Here is a 12929-nt window from a genome sequence, read left to right on the forward strand (position 1 = left end):
TGTTATTCCTCCGGGTCGGGTATGCAGCAAGGCAAGCCGACAACAAGGTTTAAGCTTTCGTCTCTGTGTGATCGCTTAATGATCAAGCTGTTTGCCGACCATCATTGCAACCTCGTGTGCCTTTCTTGTCCTGTCTATCTGTAATCCTTTAATGTTGAATCTAGTGCCACCAAAAACTACGCTTCAGAGTAAGGGTACTTGTCCATATTGTGGCTTAAAATCATGGCTGCCAATTTTCTAAAGCTTTGTCTGAAATCCCAGAAAACGTATTTCTGTCCTCCTCAAATGTTTTAACAGCTCGTGACAAAGCAAAGAAATATTACAGGAGCTTCCTCACACCGAATGTAATGCTAAGGAAGCCGCACTTTTCAATCACGAAAATCGGCAGTTGCGTCTGCTGTGCACAAGCACCAAGATTGTGGCGGCCTCATCAATGCAGAGGTAGAGTGGTCGGGGAAGGGAGTGCCGATACTCTAAGCGCTGCTCATTTAGTGGCTCTAGTTTAAGCTGTTTCACCACCATCGTACACCATGCACCAGCTAGCTCAACTGAAACCGATAATTGCCTCTTAGCTTGGGTGAAAATGTGAATGTGTGCATACTACCGCTTGTCTAGGCTTGTCATCCTCGACGTTGTCCTGTAGAACGACGTCCAGGAAGACGTCGTGGAGAACCTCTAGGGCGATCTCAAGGACGACCTTTAAGACCACCTGAAGGACGCCGTCTAGGACGACATCAAGGACAACGTCTAGCACGGCGTCAAGGACGACGTCTAGTACGACATCTAGGACAACCTCTCGGGCGATCTCAAGGACGATGACTGAAACGACCTCTGGGACGACCTCTGGGCCGATCTCAAGGACGACCTCGAGGACGACCTGTAGAACGACGCGCAGCGCCTGCGAATACGGATGTGCTGCCTATGCGGAAAGCAGCGCCGCCACGAGGCGCCTCCGCATATGGCGGCTCACGCGCGCGCCGCTCATAGGCACAGCGCTTCAAGATCAAAGATCGTATCGCGAAAACCGGATGACGTAGCTACAGAATGCTATCACATTAAAAATGATGCGTGGCATGATAATTATCACCTCGTTTTGTAAGAAATTGTAAGAAAATCTTTTTTGGCTACAGTTCTGTTTTTTTATCATATTACAAAAACCGAGTTTTTCGTTGAAGTATTTGGCATCGGCCTGGATACTTGACTGCTTCATGACTCGTAGGCGCATACTCCTCGGATGCATATCTGAAAAACAATGCATCGATTTAACTTGCACAACTTAATTATTCACGTTTATGTTCACAATGACCGGCTTTAATTCTAAGCTGGACAGACAAATGTAATGCTTAGCTTCTTACTTTTTTTGTTTGTGCATAATTTATATCCTCTCACGGGGAGGTTTGATCTCTGTATTTCATGTTCATTTTTTGCTGAATTATTCGATGCAGAACGAGCCACTCCTTTAATATATTATTGATATTTTTAGGCGTACTAAGACAACTCGGGCATCGCTGGCTTTACGCCAATTGCGTGGTCCAAATCGTCTGCCTGCCAAAATATCCGCTAAATTTCTTAAGTTTAATTTGCTCCTACTATTACCATCGGCCAAGTCTTCCTCTAAGTCTAACCTACCGTCTTTCTTCCGGAAAATCCTACTTCCTTTTTGGCAATTATCGTGTTATGTCTTGGAATCGTTCTGAGCGTACATTGTTTATAAAAGAAGCTCTAATCTGCTAATTCGAGCAGTCGCCCATAGGTTAATTGCTTACCCATGATGCGAATGCACCTTTTTAATGCTAAATTTATTTCAATGCGGGCGAGGTTAAGATTTCTGTCACGTCACCGAATCCGTACCATATGCAGTTGTCTCCTAATTTTTGCGGGCTAGCAACTCGTAAGTTTAAGGTTGGACAGTTTCCTGATACATATCAATTTGGAGAGTATTCTTCTACTACGTTTTATATTTGTATTTCTGCGTCGCGGTACAATGTGTCCATCTCTATTTTCTATATCTTCATTAAAATACATATTCGGATGTATTCCTGGTATCATGATACTATGAATTTCCGACCGTTGCCCTATAAACAGATGCTCAAGCAAAGCCTAGGGTCTTAAACTAGACCTTCAAGCAGACCGCCTTACGCACGTTCACCAATCGTTTCGTTTCGCTCCACTCCGAAAAAAAAAAGAAATTAAAAATGAGGGAATTCAAGGCTCTGATATTCTCCGTTGTTGAGCTCAGCGCACGCAGCGTAGCCCAAATTGTAGACCTTTGATTAGCCGGCGAGCTGGAACTCGATATCTGTGGCCAATCAGTAGCTGTGTGCTCTGCGCTACGCAGTGTTTGCTACGCTCGACGTCGGAGTATAACAGAGCCTTTAGGAGACCTTACTCTAGAGCTCTGTTTGCTATAGAAGAAACTCGTCTCGTCACTTCATAGTATGAATTAAGCCCGCGCCCGCTGCTTTCCGCGGTGTACGTTTTACTTAGAGAGTTTTAGCAGATCGTACACAGTCGAGAGCGGGTCCAGCAGAGCTCTAGCGTTCGATCAACTATAATTTGTTCACCCTTAAGCGGAGACGAGAAGCTCCGCCTTCAGCATAAGCTCGGTGGCTTTCGCAGTTCTTTGGTTGCGCGGGCCTGCGCATTCATACTTGCTTTAGCAAGGGCATAAAGCTCACACTGAGGGCGGACCTTCTAGCGTCAACTTGAGGGTGACCGGAATATAAGATTCCGTAAAATAAAGATTTAGTAGATCGAACGCTGTGGAAAGCGGGAATGCTTCGACGAAAGGGCATGAGCTCCCGCGATAAGAGTGTAGTACCTCTATATTCCGTACACCCTTAAGCTGAGACGGTAGGCAATACCACAACCACGAGAGCTCGAGGTCGCTGCTTTGAAGCCTTCTTCCGGAGAAGGAACACTCGCGCTATAAATGCATGTATCAAAGCCAGGAGCGGGGTCTACCTCTCACTTGTACTTTCGGCTACAGTCTCAGCTTAATTGCGAACGGAGTATAGAATGCAGTCTTCTAAAAGTACGTAATCTCAGGTTCGAGCTTCCGCCAAGCCTCGTTGGAACCGTCAGGGGTTATCCAGACGACCCCTTCCCGCTCCCAGCGTCGACCGCCGCACCGACGCGTCCGAATTCAACTAGCGTTGCCAGGTTAAATTCAGCAGTCGGTATTCGCATTATGGTGTCAGCTGTTTCTGGCTTCAGACTGTACCTTAATGTGTGAATTCACTCAGCTGACACTTCGTTGCAATGGTTACGCTGACCATAGCAGACGAACTTAATGATGCGAAGGACACGGTGGGGTGGCCAGGTGAGGTGCGTGCAGAGTCTTTCGCCGAGCTTTGCAAGGGCGCAGCGTGAACAAAAATAGTTAAAAAAATGACGTAACGCGCATGGCTGACTTTTTATCCTCTAATATCTTGACCAGTTTTACACAAGAAGAAAGAAAAAAACAAACAAAGAAACGTGTTTTTTCTTGCAGAGAAAGGGTAAAAGCACAGGCGAGATGGTGAAGAACTTCCATCGTAAACCGGAGACACGGAAAAATAAAAAAAACGGACAAAACAACAACAAGTCTCAAACACAGCTTCTAGTTTATTTGAACACCTCCGCTCTTATACATACACCACAACCCTCCTCTGCAAAGGTCGAAACACCTCCTCTCCACTCCATCAACGACAGCTCAAACTGAACCAATGACACATGCTACCTCCCTTCCTTTCATACCAACCAAAACTGACCCAGACGACCTCCTTTCAAATCCATGATAACAGTCACTCAAACAACAAACCCTCCTAACGTTGAAAACAACCCTCCCCCCCCCCCCCCCCCCAAAAAAAAAAAAGTTACTTTTTTTTTGCATTTTGGAAAAAAAAATGCTTTCAACCGGAACGTGGGGCTGAATAACCGATGTGCCCACTTTTCAGCCTTTCAATCGCTTGCCTTGGTTCTACTTCTATAGTAACTTTTGACATTACTTGAATATTTATGTATGCTATGACTCCGTGAGTTATTTTGGTAAAGGATCGAAAGGCATGTGACGGCAAAAGGGCTCTGGGACGTTGCATTTTCACGTACTTCCCTCCGGCATTCCGTTTGGCCCACTGCAGTCAATCATTTGACTCTTCATCGTGTTTTGACGAAAATACCTTTAAACATACCATCTACACTCGCTAACCTCAGACAGATGTGGATATAAGCAATTCATGTTTGTAAAACCCCTGCGAGACGAACTGTACCTCAAAATGCTTGGCAAACCCAGCAGGAGAGTAATTGCTATTTTAAGCACATGCTTTAAAACGTTTACACGGAATCTGTTCAGGGGCTTGGATCACCGTAGAAGGCGGGAATAAAAGCTATCGAAACCGCCACAAAAACATGATGGACGAAATTCAGGAGAAATTAACTTTCTCCTGAGATTAAATCGCCTATTTTTTATAATTATTATCTCCTGAAATGACAACAAAGATGCAAAGAAATGTTGATAGGAGAGAAAGCAATCCCGAACATCACCTGACGAGAATCGAACCCAAGACACAAAAATTTCAAACCATATACACTCAACCATCGCGCCGAGAAGAGACTTCTGAAAGCGAATCCGTCACGTCGCTACAACTTTTTTTTTTTTTGTTTATTGATTTTGCCACAACAATACAGACTCATAAGAGGTGCTACGTGAAGAAAGGCTCCTCATCTCTCACGCGCTGGGAAGAAAGAACATTGGAGCTCAGTTCCGTCTTCCTCGGCGTCTGGCTTCCCGCCCGGCGACTTTGCCACGCGCTATTTGAGCCATTGTTTGTTATTATTGCAAAGGACAGACCGCATAGGGCAATTTACAATAGGAATGCACTGCAGGTTCTTGCAGGGCGGCAAGCCAAGAGTTGGAAAAGTGTGAGTAATCGCGTGACAATATCACATGACAGTCTCGCGTGATTTGATGTCACGGAAAGTTTTCAAAAAAGCCGCAGAAGTGTGGGGAAGCTAGCAAATCCAACGTGTTCTGGGATACCGACTTCACCCGTAGGATCAAGGTAAATCAAGCATATCCGTTTCTAGTAGGAATTTAGGCATTCGCAAGCAGCGACAAATGCGCTATAGCAAGAGGGGCATGCTTCGTGTAGTACTTGACAAAAATGATGGTGCATGTCTCAGCTAAGATATGAAGACGCCGAGTTTATTTTCGTTCCAATTAACTTTACACTTTCCGTGGCATACGACATAGACATTAAGACGAACTTCGCTTCAGGGTGACCAGATGGAACCCCAAAGTTTCATGGCCGTGATTAAAATTCTGGATTTAATGGTAGGGCATAAAAGAAATGAAGTTTGGGCTTCTGACTCACCCCGCCAACATTGCTGCATGGTTCTCTGTTTGTTAGCTGTAGTAAAGAAGACCCTCCACCATGTCTCAAGACAGGACCGAGGTAGCAGAAAACGGAGCAGTGAGATAAGTGAACTGAAAGCTAGAAAGAAAAATGTTCTTTAGCTTACAAAGGACACAATATATGAAATCGAATGTTTAGTGTTTCTTAAATTGTTGTTTTTTATACTCACAATATCCCTCGTGTAGTGATGGTGGTAACAAAGCTCCTTCAATTTTTCAAAGAATTCTCCTTTATTCCCCACGAAGCTTGGAAGGTCTTCCGCTTTCACCGCACCGTTTACCACGTCAGCTGGAACAACAATGGTAAAGCTGTCTTGTGCATTTAATAAGAATTACGCCTCAGAACCACGGTAGTCAATCATAATCAGTGGGTGAGAACATTATCGGCTGAATCGAGTGGTATACTAAGCACATTTCCAATCTGCATAGGTATTTGACGACGGTAGCAAATATATCGTGTTTGAAACGCCGAAAAGGCTTGCTTGCTATCCACTTTTTCGTCCGTTGTCTCCGGCTTTTTTATTTTTTTTTTTTTTGACTCTATCCTCGTTCTAGAGTCGGCCGTAAAAATCGGCGACTGCGCGTAGCAATATAGACCTTTCATCGAAGGCCTATTTCTCCCGTGGATTTGATTTCGTAAAATTGCAGGGCGTATATCCCTTTCTGTAAAGGATAGAGCCTAAAAACTTCCCAGGGTCAACGGTGGACGGCGATGCAAACGACCGAGTCGAGTGGCGGGGTGCTTTGGCGCGCGAATTGATGGATGCATCGGAAGCAGCGTGAAAGATGCAGCCGAGCAGGTAAAGAAAGCAGACGACATGCTGAGGACATCCGTCGGTACTAAGTGCGCCATCGTTATGCAACCATGTTTTTTTTGTTTTTTTTTTTTTTTTTACTTGAAGTTTTGAGATCATTGCTCGAATTTATTTTTAAATCAATGGTGCATTACAAAGAGATTACGTTCATTTCAATACACCACGGTATTCGCCGGCAGTCTGAATATGTATTTTTAAAGCAATCCGGAACCAGAGCCGTTTATGTAGAACTTGGTCATTATGTGGTGAGAATGGGGCGAAAATAAGGGAACGCCTTTGGCTGAAATTGTTTCAGTGACTTTGGTGTGATGATTGACAGCTTTTGTGACCAACCACAAGCCACAAATATTCTCTTAGTGGAGGCAATGAGCTTAACAAATACCCTCCAATCACAATTTCCAGCTAAGGATGTATTCAAGTATTTTAATTAGGCACGCCAGACATGAATTCGCGACTCTTCGTAACTGAAAGGGCAACGCACGTAGCTGTGTCGTCGCGGCGACACTCAGAACTCACTCAAATCTTTATTTTAATTGCTGTAAGAAACGTTCATTTACATATTTACAAACTGACTGGCGCGCAGGCCACACCGAGAGATTCTACATTATGCTTATCTAAACGTGGATGCGGGGCGTCCCTAGTATGACCCAGCTCTACTCACTATGAAAAACCTATGTTGCCATCGTCGCAGGAATTCCTGCTCTCCAAGAGTCCACAGTTCATTCTCTCAGTAGTCCAATATCTACTCGTGCAACATGGGAAGTATTGGGAACATGGGTATCAAACGGGGACGCTGAATCTTGGCCCTACATCTGTACTTCCACAGGACTCGGCGTACTAGTACCACAACCAGTTTCTCAAAGCGATTGTGTGTACACCTTTGGAAATGGGTGCACATCTCAAACAGTTTAGACACAAGAGTGACGAACGTACACGCGACTACGCAAGTGGTGAAAACATGCTTATTTGTCCCTGGCCAAGTACAGTGGGGAAGATGCCTGTCGCGGTAACGCCATAATGTTACAACCTATCCCTGGTGGAGAGCATTCCATACTCATGCTTCCAGCCAGTGTCGGCAGCGTCGGCTGGTACGTCTGCGGTAAACATGGGATCCCAAATTACGTGGGAACTTCTTGTTTGGTGTAGGAAAAATAGGTCGGCCGCACAAAGTGTTTCTCACATTAACGACGCGGAACTCTCCTGAACGTATACAGTGGGACACTTTTCAGTCAACCGAAGCTATTATCGCGCCGACAGAAACATAATAAAAAGAGGGACTATCCCCGGCAGGACACAGGTCGCCAAGCACCTGGTCGCGTGCCACGTCACAGGTGCCGTCAGACGTGACGTCACAAGGGTAAGTTTAGCGGAAACATTTTCCGCCAGGATTAGGGGAAAAATTTCCCCGCCAAATTTAGCGGCAATATTAACGTTGCGCATGACGTCACACGTAACGTCATGCGACGTCACACGTAACGTCACGTGATGTCATACATTACGCGTTTCCGATAATTATGTCATACGTGACGTCACACGTGACGGTAACGTCGTGACATTACCCTCGTGACCCTCACGAGGGTCACGATGGTAGCCCTCGTGATCCTCGGGAAGGCAACCTACGTGACTTTCGTGAGGGTAACCCTCGTGGCCTTCGTGAGGGTAGTCCTCGTAACCCTCGTGAGGGTAACACTCCGAGACTCTTGTGAGTGTAACCCTCGTGACCCTTGTGACCCTAGTGAGGTTAAGCCTCACTGATCTCTATAACAACAGACCGATCTCACCAGCCTGTTTGGCCACGCCACCGCTGCCGCAATGAATCGAGCGAACTTTAGTCTTTCTGAAATGTGCGACAACCTCGCTGGAGCTCTGGGCGTGGTCAGCGCGAGACAGCACGAGCCTTGTCTTGCACTGCTGCTTGTCTCCTGCGAACTAAAGTTATGGCGGCGTAACGCATGCGCCGAACGCTTGGTGTGATATTGCTGGATCGCGTTTGCCCGCTCCGCGAATGAACCCACTGGCGGCAATCTTTTTGGTAGAGTTATACCTCTAGCCAAGGTACAGCTGCTGCAGCCAGTATCATCCATCCATGGCACACAGCGTTGTGGCAGTTGTGGTGGCAGGCTGATATCAGAATAGCGTGGGTGATAATTCGTGCTTGATTAAAATTGTTTGACAAAACATATTTTTGAAACCCGGCATGAACGGTAGCCGGATCTTTGAGGAGCCGGTGAAAGTTTCACGAAATCACGGCACCGAGGAAATGCAGCACAGCACGCATGGAAATTCGCATCGAAAGAAGCGTCAAAAGCAGACGCCGGTACGGTGTCTGCTGTCAATGCGTGCTGCGCTGCTTTCCCCCGGTGTTGCGCTTTGGTAGAACTTTTGCCGGGTCCTCAAAGATGAGCCTACCATTCACGCCGTGTTTCAAGAATCTGCTTCGTCGAACAACTTCAATCAGGCACGAAATATCACCCACGGTACAGTGTACTAGATCCACGGCTATTTTGTGGCAGCCTGCCGCCGCAGCCGCCATTGCGTTGTCCGCCATATTACTATGATGGCTAGAGATAATATAACTCTATAACAAGATGGCCGACCGTAGCCGTATTCCCGTCTATAGGCGGAGCTGTTCAAGCGCGATCCAGCGTATAGACATAGAGATCACTGGTAAGCCTTGTAAGCCTCGTGATGGTAACCCTTAAAAACCTCACAAGGGTAACCGTCGTGACGTTACACGTGACGTCACGTGTGACGTGATTACGGGAAACGTCCTATAATGCAACGCGCGGTTACACCCAAACCGACGCCGACGCCGTCGCTCAAGCACGAAACAAGCGCCTAAGAGCTACGCTATAAAACGGACAGCCGAACAGTAACTTTCAATTGATATGACGGTGAAGTGTTGCTTTATGCTATTTGATGTGTCCCGTATGGACAGGCCTTTGGACTACGTCGAAATTCAGTAGCACTGCTTGTCTTCTATGAAGGATTCTTTATATAACCCCAGCCAAACGTCGTTCTCTTCCCTCCGGTGTACTCATTGTATTGCGGTTTCTGTTCAGACTATGGGCAGGAGATTCAACTGTCGCGTCCCTACCGGCTGAGCGCAACACTGCGCACGACGAGCCAATACCATCAAGTATAATTTGTCTATTTTTCATGCAACGTTTCGTAAAATAAAAACACATTTCTAGATATATATTTCTTAAACAGGGCCACGGAGTGTATTTCTCCCTAAAAGCGAAGAGTCGCGTACTTGTGTTTAAGGAATGTGCGAAGTGAAAATCGAGATAAATTTTGTCTACGCTGACATGTTTCCAAGAACACCCAAACAAAGGAAGAAAATAAAGTATTTACCACACTGATAGGCCAGCACAAAGAGCAGAAATACGCAAGCGAGTCGAGCCATATCCTCTGTATCTCGTTCTGAAGAGGGAAAAACGATATCAACAGTAAGAAAATCAGTAGAAAAACAAATATTCGGTCAATAATTTACAATTTCCGTTTAAAGTATTGGTAGCATTGGTACAGGTGGTATTGTTTTGTGTCGGTGTGTGTGCGTGTCTATGCGTGAACCTGTGTAACAAATTGCAAAGTTAGCACAGTTGGGTAGGCTGTTGCATCAGTGTTTCTAGTACAGTCGCTGCACGTTGAACAGTTTATGGTAACATCGAAGGTGTCTTCGCGTTTTTCGTTCCTCTCTCTTGTTGGCCCAAAATAGAGAAGCGTTTAAGCGTGATCCAAAAAAAAAATATTGCCCGCTCAGCTTGGCTTCAGTCAAATTTGTGCATAATTATCTCGGTCGATTCCGTAAGGTATTTTATTTTAAATCATAGGTATTGCTAGCGGCACTCAGTACGTTGTTTCACGGTGCGGCAACACCAAGTTTGAAGCTTTTGCCAAAACTTTCTTATGCAATGTGTAAGTCAAAGAGAGGAGAAAAAAACGCGTCGCGAGTGAGTAAACCCGTCTGGAAGGAAACTCCGCATTCGCAGCAGTTCTGCGGACCGAAGTGGACGATGTATGGGCCGAGATTTCTTTATTCGTTGGAACTTGGAACCAGCGCCGTCACTAAGGTACGCGGCACCCGAGGCGGTAGCACACCGCGACCCCTCCACCCCCCTCCCCCCTTTTTCTCTATCCTTCACCTTCCTAAAAATATAATATTTAGTCCGGGACTACTCTATAATAGGTAGTTTTAGAATAACGTACGCAATTTTAGCGTAGGCTAGAGCTAACTTTAGCGCTTGGGTTAGCACACTCTTCGCAAGAGTGTTTTAGAATAGAGTTTCTCCACTGCGACGCAAAAGCCCAAGTGTCTCGCGGTCGCAACGCCACCAAGATACACTAAATCATTTTAATAAAAAAATCCAAGCTCTTTGATTCAGAGTAACGTATTAAATTTGTTTAGATATAAGAATGCGACGGGAGCGGTAGACCGATCGTGTCCGCTTGCGTTGCCTCTGAATGAGGGGTATCGTGTACTGACTTTCGCCGCCTTCGCCGAGAAACGTTCTCGCGTCGCAAGCAGCAACTTGCCGGCGATCGTTGCTCACCTTGCCGAGTCTTGCGAACCGTCTGAGACGCGCAACTCACGTATAGTGCAATGTCGGCCTGCCTTAAAGCGCAGTCACGAGGATGCTGCCTATGTCGCGCTCTCGACGCCGCCAAAGCGGCCGGAGTCACGGTCAGGACAGAGCCGCAATTTTTTAACTGTGCTATTCTTGTTTTTAGCCAACTTCTTCATCACCAATCCTTCTTAAAGGAGCGCAAAGACTCTGAGCTCGCACGCAACAACTGAAAAATAGCATACGCTAATATAGCACACGCAACGTGCAAATCGCACGTAGCGTTCGGCGCATGCGCAATGCCGACAACGCTATTTTTTTAATACTTTCATTGTATGTTGAAAGTTGTTTATCGTACTGTTAACTTAGACCTTAATTTTGGGGGATGACGTATAACGTAAATCACTAGACACAAAATCGAGATGCAAAAATATTATGGTTAATTAAAAAAATATAATCGAATGTTCCGGCTACAACAGGGCTCCCTCATGGGTGGGTGGCAGCACACACTCATTGGCTGATCTACACTCTGTTCACCAATAAGCTGAGACTACGGCGGAAGCTACGTGACCGTCGGACCAATCAGCCACCTTCCTTTAGACACATGCCCCGGCTCTTTCTCCGCGTGGGTATGGGCGGGAGCGTGTTGACGTGGCGAAAGAGGGGCGCATGACTGGTCCAACAAGAACCAGTCTAGCGACCCGCAATATATAATTGCTCGACGGCTTTTGGATCGCTAGCGAGCAAATATTTGAGAGCTACGCTCTAATAATGCCAGTACCTTGCTTTTGAGTGGCCGATGCGCACCAGCACGAAAAAAAGAATCAAAAGTGAAATTTTATAATTTCCATGAAAAGAGTGACGCCACCAGGGTCGCCGAGTTTAGATGATCGCAGCTAAAAAGACGGTGCTCGACTACTTCTATATACTACTGACAGATGGCGCTACGTAAGAAACGAGAGGCTGATGCAACTCGACCGACTATCTCCCCGTATAGCGACAGGTGGCAGGCAACCTGGCCATTGGAGCACGTAGAAAGCAAGGTAACACAAAACGCTTGGAAAGAAAACTAAAATTTTTAGGCAAGCGAGTCAAAGCATCAGAAAATATTGCACTACAGAAACTCGCGTCGCATCGAGGAAAGCGTAATAAACACTTTCGTTAGACTGTTCGCTAGGGCCAAGACTCGACTCGTCGCCCCCGTAGGGTAGCTTGGTGCGTATCTTCAGCTCTTGGGGGCCCATTGACGAGGCTTTCCGTTCACAAAGTAGTTGAACGACTTTTATATCCTAATTGGTTTACATGTATATGGGCAAGGTGACTCGAATAGGTAGTAGTTTAAGATGCGCCCACGATGCCTGGAGACATTCGTTATTTCTTTCAGGAGTAATCGGTAATTATTTTCATCAAGGGGATCAGGAAGCCGAGTGAATCCAGTGTAAGTAAAATTGTGAACGTGCGAAGTGTTTCCTCGGCATTGAAACTTTTAAAGTACGCGCTACTCCCCATTGCGGGTCCTCAAAAATGTGCAAAAACCATGGTCAACCAGAAGCAATCTACTAATCCGGACGTTTGGCCATGTTTGTTTTTGTTTACCGCTGAACACTTTGTATATCAAAACTAACACCACATTAATAAAGAACGCAGGTTAATCACTATAACGTGTAAAAATTGCATTCAGTTATCCTAAATATATATATATATATATATATATATATATATATATAAATGACATCTTCAAGTTGTGGGGAGCCGCGGCGTTCGCATATAAGTAAAAAACAGCCGCCGAGGTCCAAACAAACTTGGATAGTTTAATCGGGCGTTTCGGAGGGGGACCCTCCTTCTTCAAGCGTGACATAAAAGTGAATAGGTTTACATGGTGGCCGAGATTCTCACTCGGAGAGGGAGAAGAGAAAGCAGTACATGAGAGGGGACGACAGAAAGGACAACATAACAACACAAATGCCCCAAAAAGGGACGGCAACAGCAATTATATTTGAAGTTAAGATTTACGACAGGCGGAACACAGCGGTGTCCCCAGCCCCGAAAAACCTTCCCCCATGACGGAACCGCGAAGGCAGGGCCCCTGGGGGCAAGAAGCCACACGCGGCCGGCAGAGCGAGGCATCTGGAGCCGACCCCCGTTCGCCCC

General features: G+C 46.0%; 1 protein-coding gene across 1 annotated transcript; it reads right to left on the bottom strand.

Annotated features, from left to right (window-relative positions):
* Positions 1-1206: 1206 nt before the first annotated feature.
* Positions 1207-9619, bottom strand: LOC115315798. The gene is made up of 4 exons (XM_029975105.2): positions 9568-9619; positions 5566-5684; positions 5355-5474; positions 1207-1242 (listed from the first exon to the last, which is right to left on the bottom strand). Exons 1-4 carry the CDS (start codon positions 9617-9619, stop codon positions 1207-1209), a joined length of 327 nt encoding a protein of 108 aa, XP_029830965.2.
* Positions 9620-12929: the final 3310 nt, after the last annotated feature.

The sequence above is a fragment of the Ixodes scapularis genome, unplaced genomic scaffold, assembly GCF_016920785.2.
Source record: "Ixodes scapularis isolate PalLabHiFi unplaced genomic scaffold, ASM1692078v2 PGA_scaffold8__174_contigs__length_109621045, whole genome shotgun sequence".
NCBI lineage: Eukaryota > Metazoa > Arthropoda > Arachnida > Ixodida > Ixodidae > Ixodes > Ixodes scapularis.

Coding starts and splice junctions, on each gene's coding strand:
- LOC115315798 (XM_029975105.2), bottom strand. CDS start 9,619: ATGGCTCGACTCGCTTGCGTATTTCTGCTCTTTGTGCTGGCCTATCAG. Junction 5,685..9,567: donor TGTGCTGGCCTATCAGTGTG/GTAAATACTTTA, acceptor TTGTTGTTCCAG/CTGACGTGGTAAACGGTGCG. Junction 1,243..5,354: donor CATGCAGCAATGTTGGCGGG/GTGAGTCAGAAG, acceptor ATTGTTTTTCAG/ATATGCATCCGAGGAGTATG.